At 39.0% G+C, this 24,832-nt stretch overlaps 1 protein-coding gene across 4 annotated transcripts in view; it reads left to right on the forward strand.

The window, feature by feature from the left end:
- Nucleotides 1–24,832, forward strand: part of CSGALNACT2 (chondroitin sulfate N-acetylgalactosaminyltransferase 2) — a 56,647-nt gene that overhangs the window by 28,354 nt on the left and 3,461 nt on the right. For 3 of the 4 annotated variants that reach the window (XM_032607492.1, XM_032607494.1, XM_032607497.1), the window contains 4 exons: nucleotides 28–206; nucleotides 2,034–2,128; nucleotides 12,860–12,941; nucleotides 18,338–21,369. In XM_032607492.1, the coding sequence (XP_032463383.1) occupies nucleotides 28–206; nucleotides 2,034–2,128; nucleotides 12,860–12,941; nucleotides 18,338–18,630 (649 nt within the window). In that variant the 3' untranslated portion in view covers nucleotides 18,631–21,369. Of the gene's footprint in view, nucleotides 1–27; nucleotides 207–2,033; nucleotides 2,129–12,859; nucleotides 12,942–18,337; nucleotides 22,376–24,832 lie in introns of those variants that run through there. The other variant, XR_004346090.1, reaches the window with a different exon arrangement.

Consider the following 24,832-nt stretch of genomic DNA (forward strand, 5'->3'; position numbering starts at 1 on the left):
CATTTGTTGTATGTGCTTTCCTCATAGTGAGTCTAATTTTCACAATTACACCTTGGTCTCATTGAATGAAGAATTTAATCGTGGACGAGGACTAAATGTGGGTGCCCGAGCTTGGGACAAGGGAGAGGTTTTGATGTTTTTCTGCGATGTTGATATATATTTCTCAGCCGAATTCCTTAACAGCTGCCGGTTAAATGCTGAGCCAGGTGAGTAAAATGTTAGTAGGTGGGTTGAGTGTAGAATTTAGAACAATGTCAGCACATCCCATATTTTGAATCAAGTTAATTATGTTTTTTAAAGGTTATATTTGGTGTAATTTAGCTGGAATATTAAGTAGAAAAGTGAAAATTTGCCCCTCTGAAGAAGTTCATACCCCTTGTTCTATTATGGCCAGATTCCATTGTATACATTTGGATTCAAATAAACAAATGCAAAGAAATAAATCTTGAAACTGACAAGGAGGAAGTAGCACCCATCAAAAAAGAGCAAAGTGATAATGTGATGTGTGAGATTCAGAAGCACTCTACCTCAGGCAGGTGGTGCCAACACAAATGCAGGCATGCACTCACGCAGAGGTCTAGATACAGATGGCGCTTGGTCTTCGGACTGTGCATTTTGGGGTGATTACTATACTTTGTTTTATGTTGTACATATTTTTTGAAAATGTTAAGAGCAAATGACATTTTTATATATCAAATATTATTTTAAATGTGAAAAGGAAGTTTTCTATATTAAAAAATCTCATAGTAAATGTTTTTTTATATAGAACTACTCATATCGTACAAATTATTATCTTCTTATTAATCAATTTGGTTAGGGATGGTTGTCAGGAACTCTCTGAGAGTCAAGTGGGTAAATGAGGGTTAGATTTACCTATTTTTACCAGGCAAAAAAATATATTTTATATATATTTTACATTATTTCCTTAATGTAAAAGAAATAGATTTGCCTCTGGGAAATTGAGCTCCCCTTCCCTAAGTGGGTTTTAATGAAGATGAGATGAACATCTGCTGGGGATCTTGTAATAAAAAGGCTGCCACATTACTTACAGGGTCCTTGACAATTTCTGAGTGCTATATATTATCACGTCTGATTGAGGCCAGTCTCAGCAAGGGGATCTCTATTGAGAGAAGATGGGCTAGTTAGTTAGCCTTAAAGGGTCCCTTCAGTGCTAACAATCTGAATGCTAATGACAAGGCCTTTTGAGGGGGCTATTACATCGTGTATTTTTTGTGGGTTTTTTTTTTTTTTTTTTTCGGTATGCGGGCCTCTCACTGTTGTGGCCTCTCCCGTTGCGGAGCACAGGCTCCGGACGCGCAGGCTCAGCGGCCATGGCTCACGGGCCCAGCCACTCCGCAGCATGTGGGATCTTCCCGGACCGGGACATGAACCAGTGTCCCCTGCATCGGCAGGCGGACTCTCAACCACTGCGCCACCAGGGAACCCCACATCATGTATTTTTAACTCAATCTTCCCAAGTTTTCCAAATCTTGTTTAGATCTGTCTGCAGTTCTATATTCTAATTATTATTTATGTATCCATTGTACAATATCCTTTGGATTCACGGTTTTTATGATTCATTTTGAAGGGTGAGTTTAACAGAAGTTTCTAAGTTTCTTGGTGATTGTCAGAGGTTAACCTACATCTGTTACTGCTAATTCGATGACATAATGATTAATAAATGGTTCACCTCAGAACAGGTGAGAGAATGCTTTTGTGCATCGCCCCGGAGTCAACGGGAATAAACATGTCAAAAGGGAATAAAGCACCCTTTAGTCTTTTTTTCTCTGTTCTTTTGCAAGGTTATAGTTTCATAGCCAAACTTATTGATATGTTATAAAATCATCATCATGTTCATCAACATGAGGTTTCAGTAACCTGAACATTGATAAAATACAATATCAATAAAATAAGATCATCATATGTAACAAAGAAACACTTTAACGAAGTCATAGTAAAGACTTTACTGCAATAAAGATCAATGCTTTATTTTATTACTTCTTTTTGTGATGTAAACATATTTTAATTTATAGGTAAGAAGGTGTTTTACCCTGTGGTGTTTAGTCTTTACAACCCTGCCATTGTTTATGCCAATTTGGATGTGCCCCCGCCTGTGGAACAGCAGCTGGTAAGACTCTTACTATCGGTTATGAAAAGTCTCAGAGATCCTTGCCTGGTTCCTTTATGTTTGTTTCACAAACAGAAAACATAGTTTCAATTAAAAACTGTAGTTACTATGAACACACTTTCATAGTGTACCCCCTCCATAAAGTGTGATTCTGGCAGGGGGTTGGGGGCTGGGCAGAAAAGTTTAGGCTACAGAGAAAAATTCAGGTTCTAGATTGTGAAAATTGTACGGTCATTTCTACCAACTTATTTTTAGTAATACTAAAAATAAATTTTAATTTTAGAAACCTTACTAACTAGAAATTAAAACTACTAAATAAATAAGAAGGAATAATATACTATGGGAAATTACTTAGAAAGTCTTGGAATGGGAATGCCATATATCAGAACTTACAGTTATTGACAAAGTTACAAAAGTTTTGAAAAAAATTTAAATAAACGTGGAATAATTTAGATTTACAGAAAAGTTGGAAAGATAGTATAGAGAGTTCCTGTACTTCACCCAGTTTCCCCTATTGTTTACATCTTACATAGCGATGGTTCATTTGTCAAAATTAAGAAATTAACATTGGTAAGTTACTGTTAACTACACTATAGATTTTATTAGGATTTCACCAGTTTTTCTACTGCACCTCCTCTTTCTGTTTCAGGATCCAGTCCAGGATACTATATTGCATTTAGCCTAATCTTTTATTGTTAACATTAAGAACAAAAAGGAAACAAATGAACTAAGAAGACAATTTAACATGTTTAAAAAGTGAAAAGTAACTCCAGGAAAGAAATAAAGATAAAGGTGGAAATAAATGAACCAAAAATAATAGATTGACAAATACAGGAGCTTATTCTTTATGTGCAGAAAAAATGTAATCATAAAGTGGGCAGATTCAGGGTAAAATAGAAAACAACAACATACAAAATTAGAATAAGAAAACATTAAATCTATTTCATATAGTAAGTTTTAAAAATTCTAAATAAAAGGAAAGATTTGAGAGTTTATAAAATATTAGCATGAACTAAATTCATGTAAATTTTTTTTTTTTTGTACTTTTATTTTATTTTTGGCTGCACTGCACAGCATGCAGGATCTTAGTTCCCTGACCAGGGATCAAACCCACACCCCCTCCATTGGAAGCATGGAGTCTTAACCACTGGGCCACCAGGGAAGTCCCTCATGTTAATATTTTATAAAAGCTCATGTTAGTATTTTATAAATAAAAGAGATGGAAGCTCTGAAGAGATGAAGAGCAATTTAAAATATTAGAACAGTTATCAAACATTTAACCTGCAGTTACATAGATATGTTTCACTGGTGAGTTTTTCCAAACTTTCAAAGAACAGATAATATTGGTGCCATATGATCTACCTAATGTATTGTAAGAGGCCAGCATTATCTTCATATCAACCCCTGGCAAAGCATGTATACATAAACATACACACACACACACACACACACACACACACACACACACACACACACTTCTACCTTATCTGTAGGCCAGTATTACTTAGGAATATAGATACAGATGGGGTCAAAGTGGCAAACTGAGCATCTACATCTGCCCTATCTGACACCCTAAATCCTTTGTAGAAGTGAATTATTAAAAATAAAAAGGCGGGCTTCCCTGGTGGCGCAGTGGTTGAGAGTCCGCCTGCCGATGCAGGGGACGCGGGTTCGTGCCCCAGTCCGGGAAGATCCCACATGCCGCGGAGTGGCTGGCCCGTGAGCCATGGCTGCTGAGCCTGCGCGTCCGGAGCCTGTGCTCCGCAACGGGAGAGGCCACAGCAGTGAGAGGCCCGCATAGCGCAAAAAAAATAAAAATAAAAATAAAAAAAAATAAAAAGGCATATTCGTATTGGAGAATGAGAGAAGTGCCATTAGGAGATCTAAATTTTGAGAAATTTCTGTAAGATGACAATAGTTGTCATAGGGTTGATTAATGGAGGAGAGAACAGTCTGGAACATATTCAGGACAACACTGAAGATGGGGCTGCCTTGCATACTCTGAGCTCATAGAAGACAGGGAATGGTAGAGTATCTGTGCTTCTCTGGAAGTTGTGCTGAACAGCAGGCATCACAGGCACTGACCTACAGGCTGAGGCAGTGTGTGTGGTCCCTGGAGCTAGAAAGGCAGGGTAGGGTCCTAGGAATACTGAGTTGTAGGGTGGATAGGGAGCCTCAGACTCCAGAGGTGAGCTGTCATTGGCACATTTTGCCCAAGACCACGTTTAGCCCCTCCTTCACTATTGCTGGAGATAGACCCCTGTAATCATAGCTAAGAACCAGGGGTGTTTGAACAATGATTTTTGAAACAAAAATGAGTAGCAGCTAACCACAGCTAGCCAGACATTTGAGGGAAGCTAACACAATGAAAGAGGCACCAAAGTTTAATAAATAGAAAAATTAACAAATGAGAATATGAATACAGGTAGAAAACAACTTTAAATATATGTTTAAGGAAATTAGAGAAAATGTTGATTTTGTAAAACTATTTGTTGCTAAAAATAGAGTCAGAACTTGGAAATTGTGAAAATATAAAACTCAGTAAATGGGCTGAATAGCAGATGGTCACAGTTGAAATAGTTTATAAACTGGCAGACAGGCCAAGAGACAATGTGAGAGAAAAATTGAGATGCGGGAAATCAATTCAGAAGCTCCCAGATTGTTTAATAGGAGTTCCAGAAGAGAAAGAAAAGAGAATAGAGAGGGGAGGAAATAGAAGAAAACTTCAAAGAACTAAGAAAAGATAAGTCTTCTGGCATTTGAGAATAGAAGTCAAGGGACAATCCTAATAGTTTCCAGAGATGCCAAAAATAGCAAAACCTAGCTTGTCTACAAAGGAATAATAGGTTGGCACTCGCGGCCTTCATGATAATATTGGTATTAGAAGATAATAAAATGATACCTTGAAAATTCTGAAGAAAAATAACTTCGATTATAGAATCCATATTTGACTTACTTGAGGGCAAAATAGGCATTTTTGAACACTGAAGAACTCAGAGTTTATTTCTCACAGACCTTTTCTAATTCAGCAGAATGAGAATGAGCACATTGAAAGAGGAAGACCTGAGAATAAAACAGTGGTCAGGGGCTTCCCTTCTGGCGCAGTGGTTAAGAATCCACCTGCCAATGCAGAGGACACAGGTTCGAGCCCTGGTCCAGGAAGATCCCACATGCCGCAGAGCCAAGCTTGTGCACCACAACTACTGAGCCTGTGCTCTAGAGCCCGTGAGCCACAACTACTGAGCCTGAGTGCTACAACTACTGAAGCCCATGCACCTAGAGCCCGTGCTCCCCAACAAGAGAAGCCACCGCAATGGAGAAGCCTGCGCACCACAACGAAGGGTAGCCCCTGCTTGCTACAACTAGAGAAAAGCCTCTGAGCAGCCACAAAGACCCAGTGCAGCCAAAAAATTTTATTTAAACGCAACCAAAAAAATTTTTATTTAAAATAAAATAAATTATTTTTAAAAAGTGGTCAACAACAGCAAGAACCTAGTAAAACTTTAGTTTCTTTAAATAGTTGTTGATGAAACACATAATAAAAAAGAAGTTAATAGCAATTTAGGATTAAAAAGTCAAAGGGTATATACATGGTATACATACATTATGACCTAACTCTGTCCCAAGAGACCCAGAAGCAGTGACATCTTTAGAGTAAAAGGCATACCCAGCTCCCAGATCTTAGTGCTGGGACGGGAAATAGAGGAGCCTGTAGCATCTTGTAGCTCTAGAAAGTAAGGAGCTATTCAAACAACAAAAGGATGAGGGTATGTCAGAGGGACACAAGAGCCTGAAAGGGCTCCCAGTGGCCAAGCTGGAACATTTTGAGCAACAAAATAAATAACCTAGTACTGGATTATAACACCAGAATAAAATAAATATCCATGAGTCCATACTGATATAAATTTGTGAGTGAGTAAATAAGTAATAATAATGAATGAACTGGATAGATTGATAGGTTGATTAGATTAGGGGGAAAAGAGACAGATCTTCCCTACCAAATTCTAAATAACTTGTAGATACTCCCTTTTCCAGAAGGTGGAGCTAGGTGACTCACTTCCAAAGAAACAAGTATGAAAAAAGAAAAACTAGTAGGTTTCAACAGAGAAACCTGGCAGACACCACCTTAAACCAAGTAATGAAGGTTAACATTACTAGTGTTGTCATGTACCCCCTCATATGATGTAACAAGAAAGGTACTTCACCCCTGTGGTCTTTCTTCCAAAAACCTATAACCCCAGCCTAATTATGAGAAAAACTTCAGACAAACCCAAATTGAGGGACATCCTATAAAATACCTGACCATTACTCCTCAAAACTGTCAAGATCATCAAAAACAAGACTGAGAAAATGTCACAGTTTCTCAGGAGACTAAGGAGACATAACACCAAATGCATTGTGGTCGCCTGGACTGGATCCTAGAACAGAAAAAAGGACATTAAAGGAAAAACTGGTGGAATCCAAATAAAGTCTGCAGTTAGTTAATAGTAATGTACCATTGTTGGTTTCTTAGTTTGGACAAATGTACCACAACGGTGTAAGATAAGAACATTTAGGGGAAGCGAAAGCTACAAGAGAAGTATATGGGAACTCTTTACTATGTGGCAACTTTTCTGTAAATCTGAAATTATTTCAAAATAAAAAGTTTATTTATAAAAAATTTTACTTGGAAAAACAAACCAGAAGAAGTGCAAAATGGACTCAGCCTGTGAGGGTGAAGAGCGAATTTTCTTGTCTGGTTTGGGAGGATGTGGGCGAAGAATGATTTGAAAGTGGACTCATTCTAAGATGTATAGAAAAATAAGTTTAAGTACTTCCATTTCAAGTTGTAGTTTCACCGGTTTGTAAGCATTGCAATTTATTTAAACTTTCTGAGCTTCATTATTCTCACTTAAAAAGCATAAGACAAAAGTTTGCTCTCCATAATGTTTAAAGTTGTATTAGAAGTAAATAGGAAATACACCAAATAGGAAAAAAATAGTTAAAAGGCATTTGATAATAATTCACAGTAAACATATTTAAATAGTCATTCTTACTAAGAAAGCATTAAAACAGCAGTGCGATACTTTTCTTCTGCTGTGAAATCGCTGTTTTGAAAAACAGCCAAGTGAGTGAGGCTGGCGGGGTAGGGGCGTCTCCGTCCCTGCCAGTGGTGTGGGAATGCAGGTGAGCTTTCTGGGTCAGGAGTTTTCAAACAGGTTCATCCCTCTGATCCAATAATTTCCGCTCCCAGGAGTCTCTCCTGAGGAAATAATCAGAGGTGTAGAGTAGCAATATGCATAATATTGACAAGATTGAAAGCAAGCAAAACTCTAATAATAAAATGATAAATTGAATTACAGTATATACTGTGATGAATGTTGTGTGTCAAGAGGAAAGTGTTCATGAAATGGAAATAAATACAACAGTGTAAATGTAGAGGTAAATGTGAAGTTAAAAAATGGTAAATGGTGTATATATATTTTAGATATTTTAATGCTATAATAGCTAGTGATTTTACGTACCCTTTTGTTTGTGCAAGGTACTGTGCTGTTTTTTATACACGTTAACTCATTTAATCCTGTAACAACCTTTGAGGAGGGTGCTATTATTACCCCTGTTTTACAGATGAGGAGACAGCTGTGCATGGATGAGTGCCCCTCCCCTAATGCACAGCTGGCCAGGATGGGGCCAGGAGCCCAGGCAGTGTGGCTCCATAGTCTCCACTCTGTTATATTAATTCATCAAATAGTGAACGTCCATTCTATGCCAGCCATTATTCACCGCTGTAACCCCAGCACGTAGAACCATACAGACGTGATTGTTGTTCACAAGAATCTTTAGTCTGGTAGGAAAAGACAGAAAATAAAATCAATTAACAAATACCATACAGATCATTAAAACAGGCTGCGTTGTGAAGAGTGATTAGGTGGTATCTGTGTTGCGTTGGGTCAGAAAGGCCTCTCTGAGATGGGGCTGTTGGAGGGGCTTCCGAATGAAAGGAGGGAACCTGCTACACAGTGACTGGGGAAGGCAGTGCCAGGCAGAAAGACAGCTAGTAGACTTCCTAAGGTGGCTGGAGCACAGGGGGCGAGCGGGCACAGAGCTGGGCCAGGTCATGTAGAGCTTGCTATACCCCTGTAAGGGGTTTGAATTTTATGTAAGTGTGATAGAAAGCCTTGGGAGTTTTGGTTCTTTGGAGAATGGATTGTGTGTGGCTCTAGCTGCAAGTAGCCAGTTAGTCTTTTGCAGTAGACCAGGGGTGGTGCTGTGGCGTGGGTGAGGATGGTGATTGTGGAGAAAGGTTTGGCTATGATTTAGAGACAGAACTGACAGAGCTTGCTGGTAGATTAGATGTGGGGAGTGAGGGAAAGACAGGAGTGGCAAGAGGAGAGATTAGGACTTCAATTTGAGCATGGTAGGTGTGTGTTGGTTATTCGACGTCCAAGGGAAAATGCCAAGTTGCCAGGGGGATTCGTGGACCTGCCGTCTGTGAGCAGCTGAGGGCTGGAGATGTAGGTTATGTGTGGATAGCTGCATCTCCCACATGCTTAGGAGAAAGAGTAAAATGCAGTAAAATATTAACAATCAGGGATTGTAGACAATATGAGTTTCCTTCTACTTTTCCTCAGTGAAAATGTGCTGATTTAAAAATCAAACAAAACCAATGACTCTTTTCCCCAAGTCTGATAATATTTGAAGAATTTTTAAAGAAACTAAAGTTATAAATGAAGTCATAATATTTATAAAATCAGAATTGGCCTGGGGTAGAAATGTCAGAGTGGATGTTTTAATACTTTGCACCAGGATTATATATATTATATATTTTTGACAAAGGAGATAAGAATATTAGAGCCCACTCTTGGTTTTGCCACAAAACTTATGCCTTTATAAATTTATTTATTCATTTAACACGTATTTATTGAAAGCCTATCCTGTGCCTTGCATTGTTCTAGGTACTAGGGATATAGCAGTGAGCAAAATTAATAGCAAGCAAAATTAACAAAAAGTCCTGCCCTCAGGAAGAAGCCTTCCGCCCCCCACCAAATGTTAAAGGAAAATTTGTATTTCATTTATTAGCTCCTACTTGAGCCAAGTCCTCAGTACTGCCTGGTTCATTCTGTTTTCCAGAGTGGTTCTCCCATTCTGCACAGCAGCTTTTTCAGACTGTCCCACTCTTCTCAAAAGCTGCCTCCTCTACAGACCTGTATGTTCCTATATTCCTGCTATCTGCAAGAATTTCCAGTCTGTGGTTGCCCTACAGATCACTGAAATTCATTGTGTGCAGAACCTAGCTCCACATCATCCATCTCTGGGCTGGTCCTCCCCCGCCCCCAGCCCCGTGCTCCTGCTCTTGTGGGGGAGGTACCGTCACATACCCATTGTCAGGACCACAGTCTGCTGTCATCCTTGGATGATCCTTCTGTCTCATCCCCTGCTCCTGCCCATTGAGTCACTTGCTGACTTCTGTCAATTCTGTGTCCTAAATCTTTTCTGCATCCATCAAATTTTTTTTCTTTCTGGACATACCATGACAGTCTATACCACCAGCCTCTTATCCCCAGATTATAACTGTTGCCTCTTAACCAGCCTCACTGCCTCCATTCTTGCCTTCTTACCTCTTCTCTCTCCTTATCTCTTCTCCCTTATCATCCAGAATGATCTTCCAAAAACATCATCTGATCACATTACTCCTTTTGCTCCTACTCTTCAGAGAACCCCCATTACCATTAGGATAAAGCCCAAACCATGTGACCAGGCACACGTAGTTCTCTCTGATGTGGCCCTGCTGATCCCTCTAGGCCAGGGGTCAGCAGTCTGTGGCCTGCAGGCCAGATCTGGCCTGCTGCCTAGTTTTGAATGGCCCATGAGTTAAGAATGGTTGAAAAGTATTTTTAAAAGGTTAATATTTCATGGCACATGAAAATTATATGAAATTCAAATTTCAGTGGCCTTAAAGTTTTTTGGAGCACAACGTGTTCATTTGATTATTTAATTGTTAATGACTGCTTTCACACTACAGTGACAGAGTTGAGTAGTTGAAACGGAGATTCTGTGTTCTGCAGAGCCTAAAATATTTACTGTCCAGTTCTCTATAAAAGTTTCCTGAGCCCTGCTCCACATTTATGGGCACCTCTACTTCTGACCCCAGTGTTTAGTCCCACCATCTTTCATGCACAGTGCTCTCTTCCATCACAGGCCTTTGTGTAAACTGTTCCTTTGCCTGGAACTTTCTCCCAGCACATCTTTCACTTAACTAACTCCTACTTATCTCTCAGATCCCAGCTCTAACTTCATTTCTTGGAGGAAGCTGTCTCAGAATGCTGCAGCTTGGGTGAGGTGCCTGTCTCTCTCCTCTCTGTCACCCTCCTCACATCCATATCCTCATTTCCCTCCTTACCCAACTCAGACTCCATGGTCAGCTGTTATCCACAGCCTCTTTTTTGCCATACACTCACCTCCTTCATCCCTCACTCCTTCCAGTGTTTTCTCTTAGAACCTTAACCTGGTTAAGGACAACTCTGTCAACCTGGCCCCAGAGCAGCAGAATGTGGAGAGTGAGAGACACACAGTCCCACTACACAGCATAGCTTTAAACGTGACCACAGGCCTCAGGAGTCCCAGACTGCCCTGAAATCCTGTGCCTTACCCTAGTCCACCCACTCTTTGTCCTCCAAGCCCGCCACACTATCCTTCTCACGCCTCCCAGCAGCCCTCACCACTCCTCACTCTCCACGTATCTGTTTCATTTAGAAAAGAGAAGCAGTCGGATGTTCACTTCCTTATTCTCCTGTCATGAGATCCATCGGCCTCACTGGCTCTGTATCACATTCTCCGCCTCTCTCCAGTCCCAGCGGAGGAACTGCCACATTCCTTCCTAAGGCCAGCTCGTCCTTTTGTAGTAAGCTACATGGAGCTCACCCGTCATGCCTAAACAAGGGCGCCCCTCAGCCATTCTTCACTCTCTCCTATCCTAACATTTTGCCTCTTCTAGATCATTGCCATAAGCCTACCAAAATACTATAATACCACTTATGTTTGGAAAATGTAATAGCTGTTTCTTGACCTGGGGCCTCATTCTTCTTGCCCTTGTTTTCTGAGCTATTGCCACAGTTGTTTCTTTACTGTTTCTCAAACACTCCAAGTGAGCTGCTCCCTCAGAGCCATTGTATGTGCTTCTGGAATGATCTCCACATATTTGCATAGCCCACTCCCTGATTTCAGTAGGGTCCCTGCTCAAATGTTACCTCCTCATAGAGGCCTTTTGTGGGCATCATATCTAAAATAGGCTTTCTATCTTGCTCTCTTTTTAGCCTACGGCATCTTTCTTTCCAGCATGTGTCACCACCTGAGACCTATATTTATTTATTGGTTATTTTCCCATCAAAATGGAGGCTCTGTGGTAGCAGGGATTTTGTCACCTCTGTTCCCTGCTGGGTCCCAGCTCCCAAAACCAAGTCCAACAGATTAAACACTTGTTGAATGTATGAATTTTAAAAGGAGGTTTATCAAGCTTCAACTTTTACTTCATTCTGCAGGCGCAGTGTCATCAAAGCTCTGATTTTCTTTTTCCTTCTCTGCTTGGACTTCAGTGGTGACTGCTCCATTTTAAAACTGGTTTCCCTCATGGTGGGAAAGGACTGCAGCAGTTCCAAACTTCTCATCTATACCCTACACCAGGGGTTGACACACTTATTCTGTAAAGAGCCACATAGAAAATATTTTAGGTTTTGCAGACCATACAGTCCCTGTTTCAACTATTTAATAACTCTGCCATTGTACCGCAAAAATACCGATAGACAATTTGTAAACAAATGAGTGTGGCTTTGTTCCAATAAAGTTATTTGCAAAGCCAGGTGGTAGTTGCTTACTCCTGCCCTACACCATCCAAAGAGAGCGAGTGTCTTTTCTAGTAGCTCTCAGAAGAATGAGGGGGCTTTGTTTTCCAAAGTTCCCAATAGCCCTCCTGTTTTAGCATGTTGACCTGAACTTTGTCTAATGCCTAATCAGTTCCTAAGTGAGTAGGGTGAGACCGTCTCACTGGTGTAGCGTGCTCATGGCCCAGTCTGACGCTGCCAGTGGAAGGAGCGTCCCTGAAACTCACGGGCTGCATGGGGCCAGGTAATTACCAGAGCAAAACTGTACACAGTTAGGAAAGCGGTAGGGGAATGGATGCTGGCCAGGCACCAAATAAGGTCTACTGTGTAGAAGTGATCAGTGTATTACGGTATGTGCTTGTGCAACTGGTGTCCTCCTTAAACAGAATGTAAGCCCCCTGAGGTCAGGCATCAAATTCTTTGATTGTTAGTAACCTCAGCTTGCACCTTGTACAAAGCTTGAACAAATTAGATTGAAAGTAGAGAACAAAAGTATGGGCACCAAGTGGGGACAGCAGGGTAGGGGGTGGGGCAGTGGTGGTGGGATAAATTGGGAGATTAGGATTGACATACACATACTAATTTGTATAAAATAGATAACTAATAAGAACCTGCTGTATAAAAAAAGTAAAATAAAACAAAATTCATAAAACAAAACAACAAAAATGTAGCAAGAATCCTATGCTCATGGGGATTACTGTATTTTTGTTGGTTTTGTAAGGATTTAGTAATATAAAGGCATCTGGTCCATTATCAGTCACATAAATGCCAGGAAAAAGTATTATTTGGAAAATATTTTAATTTGTTTCATTGTTGATTGAAACTACTTCTAGTTTTTGAGGGATTAAATTGAATTTTGTTTTTTAAACTTAAGGTTCACAAAAAGGATTCTGGCTTTTGGCGAGATTTTGGCTTTGGAATGACTTGTCAGTATCGATCAGATTTTCTGACCATTGGTAAGTATACCTTACATTTAAGGATAGGACTTTAGGTATATACTGTAATATGGCATTTTTCTAAAAGGTCTCAGATGTAAATGTTTTCCTGTTAAATTTTGAATGTCTGAGATTAGCTGAAGAGTCTGGAAATATGAAAGGCAAAGTGAGCTTATAATTAGTGTCTTTGAATAGAAAAATGAGGTCATAATGATAAAATAAAATACCCATATTTGCAGTTGTTTCGAGTACTCTTACAAAAGATCTGTACCTGGCTTTGGTGGTGTACTCATGAACTGTTACAGCTAGAAATAATGTTGGGTTATCTAGTCCAAGGGCTTTCATATTTTTTACTTGGAGAGGAAACCACGGATTTCTTGAACATAATGCAAAATCCCAGTACTTAAAACAAATGGGAAAACGCCTACTCTTTCTAGCTCTCGTTGAAGTTGGAGTGGGGAACTTGGAATCACTGGCTTAGTTATCCACTCCCCTAAACCAAAGCTAACCATGAAGGATCTCATCTAAGCTACCTGCCCCACTGTACCTTTAGTCTCACCCAGCAAAAATTAAAGTATCAGAGCTTAGTTTAAGGAAGCAGGCTGAAACCTGATTCATTCATTCCATGTCTCCTGATTCATTCAGGGGCTACCTTTCCACAGCGTGTTAGAATACATGGTATATATATTTTTTAATAGAATATATTTTGTGTATTTTTTATGTCCATCTTACCTTCATTTTTATAATCAGCCATTTGTTTTGGAAATTCCTACACCTTGTCTTTTTTTTTTTTTTTTGGCCATGTTGGGTCCTCGTTGCTGTGCGTGGGCTTTCTCTAGTTGCAGTGAGGAGGGGCTACTCTTCGTTGCGGTGCACAGGCTTCTCATTGTGGTGGATTCTCTTGTTGCAGAGCATGGGCTCTAGATGCGCAGGCTTCAGTAGTTGCAGCACACGGGCTCAGTAGTTGTGGCACACGGGCTTAGTTGCTCCACGGCATGTGGGATCTTGATCAGGGCTCGAACCCATGTCCCCTGCATTGGCAGGCGGATTCTTAACCACTGTGCCAGCAGGGAAGTCCTCCACCTTGTCTCTTTATCTCTGTAACAAATGATGGAAAATCAGCAAATAGTAATAAAAAAGACTATTACATGAAACTAATGCCTTTTTCCCTGATTTCTTGCTTAATAAAATAGTAAGGATACATCACTGCCTTCTGACCTCTTATTTCTCACTGCTCCTTTCTCATTGTTTTTTCCTTGTATTTCTATTAGGTACATGTTGGAGCAGTTAATGGTATCCCACATTTCTCTGAGACTGTTCATTTTTCTTCATTCTTTCTTTGTATTGCATAATCTCAATTGATCTATCTTCAGGTTCACTGATTCTTCTTTTGTTAGTTCAGATCTACTGTTGAGCTGCTCTAGTGAATTTTTCGTTTGAGTTATTGTGCTTTTTAACTCTAGAATCTCATTTCTATCTCTTTATTAATACTCTCTTCTTGATGAGACGTTGTCATCTTACTTTGTTACTTCTTTAAGCATGATTTCTTTTAATTCTTCGAACATATTTATAATGGTTGTTTTGAAATCTGCTAAAACTGACATCTGGGTGCTCTCACAGGCAGTTTCTGTTGCCTGCTTTTCTTTTGGTATATGGGTCACACTTTTCAGTATTCTTTCAATACTTTTTTGAAAACTGGACGTTTTAGATAATATTTTGTGTTGATTCTAGATATTGACTCCCCCTGCCTCCAGGGCTTGTATTTTGTTTTGACTTTGCTTATTCATTTATTAATTGACTTGGCTTTACTATTTTAGTGAATTCTGTCTCCCTACCCTCTGCCTACCAACAATATGAAGCTTCTCATGTCTCTCATCAGGGCATGTTGCACAGCCATCCTGGGATGACGTTGGATTTAGCGGGGCTCTCTTTGACTGTCTCTTTCCATGACTGTTGATGTCACTCCTACCTATTAGGCTGCACTAATTTGCTCTGATTTGACAGTGCTCTGGGACATAAATTGCTCCATAGTCTGAACCAATTAAATCGAGCCCTTTTGCAGGGTAGTTTTTGGGGCAAGTTTTTGAGATTTACTTGGACCCAAGGAGGGCTGTGCACATGGCCTGATGTCTCCCTGCCTTAGCTGTCTCTTGGCCTGCCTCGTTCTGGTAAACTGGCTGGCCTACATTTTAGCTTGTTCTAATGGGGCTACCAGCCTCCTCTTAATTGTTTACCACCAAATCTCCAGTATTTTCAAGAGCCCCCTTAGGCCTGAACTTCTGCACATTCTCTTTTAAATAAAGTCAGTTCCTTTGGGAAAAACTCTGGAGCATTTGTTCTTATGGACTGCTGCTTCCCCTGAGCCTCTGCTCCAGACCTGGGGGTGGAGATAGTGGCACACTTCTCTCAGAGGGACACCCCTGCTTTATGAGCAGGACATTAGGTGGCAGCAGAAGGGACTACTCCCTCTTGGAGAGCCTCTACCCTATGAATGTGGGCTGGGTGAGAAAGGGAGCCCCTGCCCTCTCAGCAGCACTTGTTTGCAGTTTAGCCTCTTTCATTTGGAGCTTCTGTTCTTGTCCCTCTTTCCTGTCCTTCTGGTATTCCCATTATACATATGTTACACCTTTTGTAGTTGTCCCATAGTTCTTGGATATTCTGTTCTGTGTTTTCTTTTCTTCCCCTCCCCACCCCCCCGCCCCCAGTCTTCTTTCTCTTTGCTTTTCAGTCTTAGAAGTCTATTCACCTGTTCTCAAATTCAGAGATTCTTTCCTCAGCCAAGTCCAGTCTACTAGTGAGCCCCTCAAAGGTATTCTTCACTTCTGTTACATTGCTTTTTATCTTTAGCATTTCTTTGTGATTCTTTCTTAGGATCTCTATCTCTCTGCTTACATTAACCACCTGTTCTTGCACGTTGTCTGCTTTTTCCATTAGAGCACTTAGCATATTATAGTCACTTTAAATTCACAGTCCTTTAGTTCCAACATCCCTGCCATATCTGAGTCTGGTTCTGATGTTTGCTCTTTCTTTCTGATACTGACCAGGGTTCTTAGCCTTCCCCAATCAATAGAAATTGACTAGAGGCCAGACAAGAAATTCATGCAAGGCTTTACTGGGGCCCCTGCTGCAGCAGCCGGGCAGTGAGAACAAACGACAGGTTCCCTTGCTTGCTCACTCGCTGAGGCAGGGCGAGCTTGTTCCTTATACGGGGTGGGGATAGGCGTGTGTCCAGGGGTCGGAGCAGAGGGGTGGCTTAGATGGTCTGCCCACCCCTTGGTGGGGTTGAGTGCAGGGGGCGTGCGCAGTTCCCTGCTTTTGCTCCTGACACCCAGTTTTTGCTCCAGGCTCTTTAGAAGTGGCAGTTGGGTTTTTCAATCTTTTGTATCTTTCTATCCATAATTTGCCCCAACTGCGCATTCATGCAGTTATTTTTCGTCCCATACGGTTTCTTTGTATTTTGTTGCTTCGAGGAGAGGTGTGTCCAAGTGTAAGCACTGCAGCACTGCAGCACTGCAGCAAAGGGTCCCGGGTCCCAGCCGGTCTCACTTCAAACTGTTTTTTGATTTTTAGTTTGCCTAATTTTTTTCCTCATAGCTGAACATGATGTACTGGGTAAAGGAAACTGCAGTAACTAGGCCTTTAGTGATGGTAAGGTGTGGGAGAAGAGGAAGAATTCTGTAGTCCTATGATAAGGTCTCAGTCCATCTTTAGTGAGCCTGTGAGCCTGGACCATGAACTTCACAGTCATTTCACAGACACAGCCCCCAATCTTAGGTGGGACAGGATGGCTAGAGTGGGCTGGAGTTGGGTATATCCCTTCCCCCACATAGGTTAGACTCTGGTAAAATAGTTTTTCCTACACACAGGCCTTATTAAGAAGAACAAAATGCCCTGGCATATTTCAGAATGGTTACTTTCCCCTCCTTCTGAAAGTGCTAGGGGATTTTTCTCCAGTCTTCACTGTGAGAACCTGGTAGACCTAGAGGTAAAACTCACAAAAGTGTGCAGGCCTCTCTGGAATTTTCCACTCTTAGACTTTTCCACTGAGCCTCTAGCAATTCATCAATTACAGTTCAGATTTTCCTACCCCAGTACTGGTTCCCATGGAGATTTCTACTAGTCCATTTCTTCCCTAATAGTTGTGATTCTGTCTTACCCACCTATCTGTGTCTTCACAGTTTGCCCTGTGACTTTATTTCTCCGAGGGATCTGAAAAGAGTTGTTGAGTTTTCAGTTTGTTCAACTTTTTACTTGTTGTCAGGATGGAGTGATGACTTCTAAGGTCTGTACATGCTGGACCAGAAACCGGAAGTCCTCTGTTTATTTTTATACCGTCTCCAATATTTGAGGAGCTTATTCATATCTACAAGGGAGAAAAGCCACGATATAATCAGACATAGCATTTGGTAAAGCTGTGACTATTTAAAGTAATATTTTTCAGAGATGTCAGGATTATTGTCATCCTATGAGAGTGAAATTAAGTGACATAGAATTATTTGACAAAAGACATAATTTGGAAACCTAGCTTTTAATTAAAGAATTCATTTTTTCTCCATTTTTAAGAATCTTTTCTAGCTTTTCAAAAAACTCAAAATAGATTGTATTCTCCATGCTTCTTTAAAGTTAGTTCAGCTTAAACCAATTTGAAAATAGTGTGAACTCTATCTCCCTTGCTCTAAGTAAGGCTCTAAGTGGCATTTACATTGCCAGGGCTACTTGATCCTCTTTAAGTTCTTAATTGAGCAGCACACACTTGACCATTTCTTTCTCAGGATGCTTTCCTCACTTCACTACTGTGATAGCACATTCTCCAGATTTTCTCCTTCTTCTGGGGCCGCCTCTCAGTCTCTTTTGCTGACTTGTCTTTCTCTGCCTGTTTACCCTCTAGATATTGACATTTCTTAGCATTTAGACCTAGGCCCTGTTTTCCCTGTAAACTCTAGTAATTTCACCCACTTCCATGGCTTTAAATCATCTGTGTGCCCATTCTCAACTTTATGTGTCCACCTTGGCCATTTCTTGTGTTTTCCCCTCTGGAGAGTTTTCTGTGACCCAGAAGAACTTGGATCTCAAAGGATAGAAAGAAAACATAATAAAACATTAATGGTGGTGATATTGTGGGTAATTTATATTTCCTTCTCCTTTATTTGACTTTCTAGAGGTTTTCTATAGAACTCTGAAGCTTACAAAGTATTCTCAAATGTTTAATCTCATTTTGATACTCTCAACAACAGATTGTGAGCTTCTAGATGTCAGCTGGTAACTGGATTTCTAAACCGGGATGTCAGTCCTCTACTTCAGGTCTTTGGATTATACCGTGCCATCTCATTTGAAGCAGAATGTTTAAATGTTTATCAGGTTTGACTGTGCTCTGGCTGCCAGGCACTTATTTAACAGTGTGCGTTTTGATCCTGCAGGTGGATTTGATATGGAAGTAAAAGGTTGGGGTGGAGAAGATGTTCATCTTTATCGAAAATACTTACATGGTGACCTGATTGTGATTCGGACTCCAGTTCCTGGTCTTTTCCACCTCTGGCACGAGAAACGCTGTGCCGATGAGTTGACACCCGAGCAGTACCGCATGTGCATCCAGTCCAAAGCCATGAACGAGGCCTCTCACTCGCACCTGGGAATGCTGGTCTTCAGGGAGGAGATAGAGACGCATCTTCACAAACAGGCATACAGGACAAATAGCGAATCTGTTGGTTAATGTCATCAGTGACACATTAGTCTGAACCACAAACCAGCACTATTTAGCCTTAATTCCAATTCCAGATGCAGTGCCTCTTTCAGAGAAGACATGCTTATCTTTTGTGTTCTTGCTGACATTACTTTAGCAATTTAACTTAGTGTGAGAAGAAAAAGCAAGTTGTGCAATGCAAAGTCTCTGTTTTGTGGGTATACTTCACTATGGAATCATTGACAAATCAAAATCTGGTATTTGTTCTAAGAGTAGCTTTGAGTTAATTTTACCCGGCTTCATGTTCTGATGTGTATCCTGGTTGCGTCTGGGCTGAGGGATGGAATGTGTTGTGCTGAAGGTGGGTCGGGAGCATCCTGTTCCCAAAGAGAGGACGGAGTGTTATGGGTGGAGTGTGTGGATAAGGGCTCTTCACCTACCGACCACTGAGTCAACCTACTTGGTTTTAAATTAAGATCTTTGGGCAGTTGCTTAAAGGATCCTTTTTCACTGAAGCAGAGAATAATTAAATGACACATCTAAAATCCCCAACTAATCAAGAGAAGGCAGAGACAAAAATCCCTCAACTTTGTGTTGTTGCCTAGCCCCCTCAGTGTCTGTTTTTAAACAAATGGGTAATAGTAGAAAATACTAAGGTTATAATCTGTGGCTTGATTAAAATTATAATGTGTTACAAATTTAGCATCATGTTCGGGATTAGGAGTCAAAGTTGCTGTAGACTGTTTTGAACAAACAGAAATAAACATGGAAACGTCTTTAACAGAACAGTTAATTATGCTGGAGTATAGGACACTAGGGGTGTCTGGGACATCAGTTTACGTGAGCCAGGGCCCTATCAGGGCCTTCTTGTGGTGGTTCAGAATAGATGAACATAGCATGGTGTCGTGTGTTTTTGGCTTTGTATTGTCTTATTTAGCATGGATCCATATGTATGTATTATCCTTTTTTTCTAATATGTTGATTAAGCTACATCTGTGTTATTATAATACTTTGAGTTGAGGAGGAGTTTCACTGAAGGAAGAAAAACCAAACAATTTAATGAGGTATACCATAAGATCATACTGATTTGAGAAAAGGGGAGGAGGGGAAGGTTGTCTAAATGGAAATCTGAATTACAGAATATTTTAGAGAAATATATAACTTGCAGATAGAATGATGTTTTAATTGAGGTGTAAATTATATTAAGGAGACAAGATGAGTAAGAAATTATATTCACATATGACTGTACTGTGTTATTTATCACACATGGATCTTTTACCATATGGTCAATTGCTAGATCCACAAATTGGAGATATGGTGAAAGGCATGCATAGATTTTTGAACCTTTGGCTTTTAAAAGGGACCTATATTGAATTCTTTCTATTTGTATAGAAACCCCTGAAAATTCATAGAAGACAAATCATTACTCTTTTTTCTCAGTAAATCATATCATCTGAAATATTATATAAATCCCAAATTTCTTGGTGCTACATGAATTCAATTTTATAATAACTCTTACTAAATATTCTTACAAGTTTTTAGTTGGGGTAGCATTTAGGCTTAGTTTTTTAAGATGTGTAAAATGTTCTCTGCAAAATTGTTCAGGCCATTGTCTCCTTTTATATACAGTTATTTATTGTGAAGACCAGTGAATTAAGGTATTTAAAGTGAGAGAACCTAACTATTTGCAAAAGTGAGTTGTAGCTGGTTTTTTGACAGAATCAAATGATTTTTTTCCTTTTTTTTTAAAAAAAAAAGCTTTTCATTTAAAGATGGAAGCTAAGCAATGGAAACATTACTCTGTTTTTGACAGTAAAAGGTACCAATAAAGTATTTTATTACCGAAAGTTAAATGAAAATGTGATAAGTTAATTTCTTTCTGTTGTAAAATATCATAAATACAGAAAAGTGTATGACATGTAAATGTGTACTTTAAAGAATAATAAAGCCAACGCTAGTGCACCAGCTGTTCAGATTAGGATATAGAACATTATCAGTGAAAGGTCTCTGTGTGCCCTTTCTCGATCACATACCCTCACCTCACTCTCTCCATAATAGTCACTATCCTGATTTTTGTGATAGTTTTTCACTCATTTTTCTTCACAGTTTTCCCAACTATGTGTGTATCTCTACCCAATGACTATTTTGCCTGTTTTGAATTTGTATGCATATTATTTCATTATACTGTAACTTTCAGTATTTTGTTTTTGAGGTTCACTCATGTTAATCTCAAAATTAATTCATTTTCATTACTGACTAGTATTCCACTGAATGAAAATACTGTAGTATTATTCTACTGTTGATAGATATTTGGATCATTCATCATTTTTTTGTTGTTTGCTTATTTGCTTTTGCTATCACAAGCAATGTTGTCATGAATACTGCTGTGCGTGTCTCTTAGGAGTGTGCAAGAATTTCTCTAGGAGCAATGATGCTAAGTCATCGGTCGTGTGTACGTTCAACTTACTTTCCGAAGTGGACCACTTCCAGCACCGTAAGAGATTCAGTTTGCATCCTTGGCAATACTTAATTTTGTCAGGCTTATTAATTCTTGCTAATCTAGTGGGCTTTAGGCATGAATTGTAATTATAATTTTCATTTCCAGTCTTTTTGCCCATTATTATAAGTTCATAGGAGTTCTTCACATATTCTGGGTACCAATTCTTGTTGGTTAAATGTTTACAAGTAACTTCTCCCAGGATGTGGCTTGTCTTTTCCCATTGTTGATGGTACTTTTTGATGAATAAAAATTAACTTTAATGTGTTCAATTAATCTTTTTCCTTTATGTTTTCTTTTTATTACTGATTTATGACCTCATAATAGAGAAGGGTATCTTAAAGCTATTGTTCTGTATTATCTTCTAAATACCTCATACATAGCTTTGCTTTTTCCCAGTCATAAAAGTGGAAGAGGTTTTGTGTATTAATGTGACATAAGGATTGCATTTCACTTTTTTCCAGCGTCGCCTTACTATGAAGTCCATATTTTACCCACAGATCTGCAAAACCGCTCTCATCCATCAGATGTCATACACACACAGGTCTGCTCCTGAGCTCTCATCTGTTCAGCAGATTAGGCTGTCTCTCACCACGTTATCACATCACAGTCTAATATTACTGTAACATTATAGGAGTTGATAATTTCTGAGAATTAATCCGCTCACCTTGTTCTTGAAAATTGTCATGGCTGTTTGCAGCCTTTGTACTTTCATATAAGTTTTAGAATAAGCTTGTTAACTTTAATGAAAACTTGTGAATTTTTATTAGAATCTCATTGAATCTATAAGGTCACTTTGGGGAAAATGTACATCTTTATCATACAGAGCCCTCTGATCCTTGAACATGACATTATCTATTTTGGTCTTTATTGTCTTTCAATTAAGTTTTATACTTTTTCACACAGTGGATTTTCGTGTATTATTTTCTTAGATTTTTTTTTCTAGGTAGTTTGCATTTTTTATGCCGTTGTAACTATCTTTTATTTATTTTTATTGTCTATTGCTGGTATTTAGATATCAGACTGATTTTTGTGTGTTAATTTTTGTGTTCAGTTGCCTTGCTGAGCACAATTGTAATAATGTATTTCTAGTTTCTTTCGCATTTTTCTGTTATCTATGAGTAGTAGAAGTTTTGTTTCTTATCAATTTTTATATCTTTATTTTTCTTGTCTTACTGTGCTTGTTAGGATTTGTTGTGCAGTGTTGACTGGAGTGATAGCAGAGGACTTCCTGCCCATATTTCTTATTTCAAGGGAGACATTCTCAGTGTTTCATCAGTAAGTATGGTATTTGCTATAGGTGTTTTTATAAATACCCTTTATTAAGTTAATAAAGTTACCTTCTATTATTACTTGGCAAGTTTTTATCATGCTTGAGAGCATTTATCAAATGTTTTTACTATATCTTTTGAGATAATTATATGATTTTTTCCCATCTTTAATATGTTAAATTGATGAATTAGGTTAATTGTCTGAAGTACCCTTGCATTCTTGGGGTCAGTGCCAATCTGTCATGATATGTTATATTATCCTTATACATTGCTGGATTCGGTTTGCATGCATACACAAACACATATTTATTTACATATTTATATATATTTGTGGGGGGGTGTATATTATATATGTACTTTTTCCAGGTGTTTTTCATCTGTGTTCATGAGTAAGATTGCCTGTGTATATACTTCCTTTCCACCCTTGGGCTTTTCTATTAAGGTTTTACTAGCTTATAAAATAAGTTACAGGTGTTCCTTTGTACTCTGTTTCTAGAAAAGTTTTGTAAGACTGTAATTATTTCTTCCTTGAATATTTGACAAAACTTCCTGAAAGCCACCTGGGCCTGAACTTTTCTATATACTAAGATTGCTGATCACTGGTTCAATTTATTTAATGATTGTGGAACTGTTCAGATTTTCTGTTTCTTCTAGTCAGTTTCGATTGAGTTCTTTTAGGTAAGGTGCTGTTGTCTAGGAATTTATCCTGATAAATTTGAAATTTTAGATGAAATGTACAAAGTTGTTTGCCATTTCCTCTTGTTATCTGTGTAATGTGTATGTGATCTATAGTGATAGCTTCTTTCTCATTCCTGATACTGTTTATTTGTGCTTTTCTTTTTTCTTGAATAGTCTTGCCAGGTGTTGGCAAATTTTTCTCAGTCCTTCCAAATAACTGACCCCCTGCCAGCCACATATGAGAGACCCAGTTGCTTCACATTCTCCCCAGCCCAGTATTTTCAGCATTTTTAATTCAGACTCTTTAATTTCTGTTGGGTGTGTACAGTTATCTCCTTTTGAGTTTAGTGTAGTTTATCTAATCAGGGAAATGATGTTGAGTATCTTTGCATATGCTTATTGGCCATTTGGATATCTTGTTTGTGAAATGCCTATTCCATTTTTTTGCCCTTTTTCTTTAACTGGCTTTTTTTTTAATTGATGTGTAGGAGTTACTTATATATTCTGGATATGAGTCTTTTGTCAGATTTATGTATTGCAAATATCTTCTCCCAGGCAGGGGACTGTTCTTCATTCTCTTAATGTTATCTGTTAATAAGCAAAAGTTCTTAGTTTTAATAAAGTCCAGTTGATCGGTTTTCTTTCTTTTATGGCTAGTGGTTTTGGTGTCCAGTTTTAAAAACCTTTCCTACTCCAAAGTAAAGAAGAAACATTCATGTTTTCTTTTAAATGCTTTATTGTATTGCCTTTCATATTTAGATCTATGATTCATATAGAAATAATTTTTATATAGTATGCAGTAGGAGTCAAGATTCATCCTTTAGCATTTCTTTTAGTGAAGGTCTGATAGCAAACTCCATTTTAGTGTATAAATATCTTTATCTCATTTAAGAAATATTTTTTGAAGTGTTGAGAATTCTAGATTGAGAAATCTTTTAGCACTGTCAACTTTAATACTACAATCAGTTATTTTACCAGGAAAAGCGAGTTTATTCGGGAGTAGCCAGAGGAATTGCAATTCTGGGTACATGAACTACGGTGGACCATAGGCAAATCGGAGAGCAAGGAAAGGAAACTTGCTTCTCTAAGGTAAAAGGGGGAATTGGGAGGGACTGTATTAACCCAAGGGTCCACTGGAGGAAGCTGGGAGTTCAAAGTATGGAGACTTCTCATTGGTGGGCTTCTGTAGTCTCTGACTGGCTGGCCTGTGCTCAGGGGAGAGAAGTTTTCTTCTTCCTGGTTGGTGGTAAAGCAGGCAACACCTTTCTGTGATGGAGATGTTTGCTCTCTCTGTAATTGGTGATGTGTAGCTAGGTATGAGAACTTCCCCTCCAGGCCTGTCCCAACTCTAACTCTAGCTCAGGTTTCTTTAATTCCACAGCACATTGATGTTATTATTCCACTGTCTTCTGCCTTCAGTTATTTCTGTTGTGAAATAAGCTATCAGCTTAACAGTTGATAATGCCTTTGAAGGTAATCAACCTTCTTTTTCTCCAGCTGTCTTTAAAACCTCTTCTTTATCTCTGTTTTGTATCACCAGGATATGTCTGTGTGCAGATTTTGTTTTTGTTTTTGTTTTTTATCCTGCTTCAGAATCTTTGGGCTTCTTGGATTGTCTCTTGTCAATTCTGGAAGATTCTCAGCTATTTCATTTTCATTGTCTCTGCCTTGTTCTCTCTCTCTTTCCTTCTGTAACTCTGATAACATACGTTAAACCTGTTTCATATTTTCCAATCTTTGTCTCTCTGTGTTACATTCTGATAATTTATACAGAATTTTGTCCAAA

This window comes from Phocoena sinus, chromosome 16, assembly GCF_008692025.1.
Source record: "Phocoena sinus isolate mPhoSin1 chromosome 16, mPhoSin1.pri, whole genome shotgun sequence".
NCBI lineage: Eukaryota > Metazoa > Chordata > Mammalia > Artiodactyla > Phocoenidae > Phocoena > Phocoena sinus.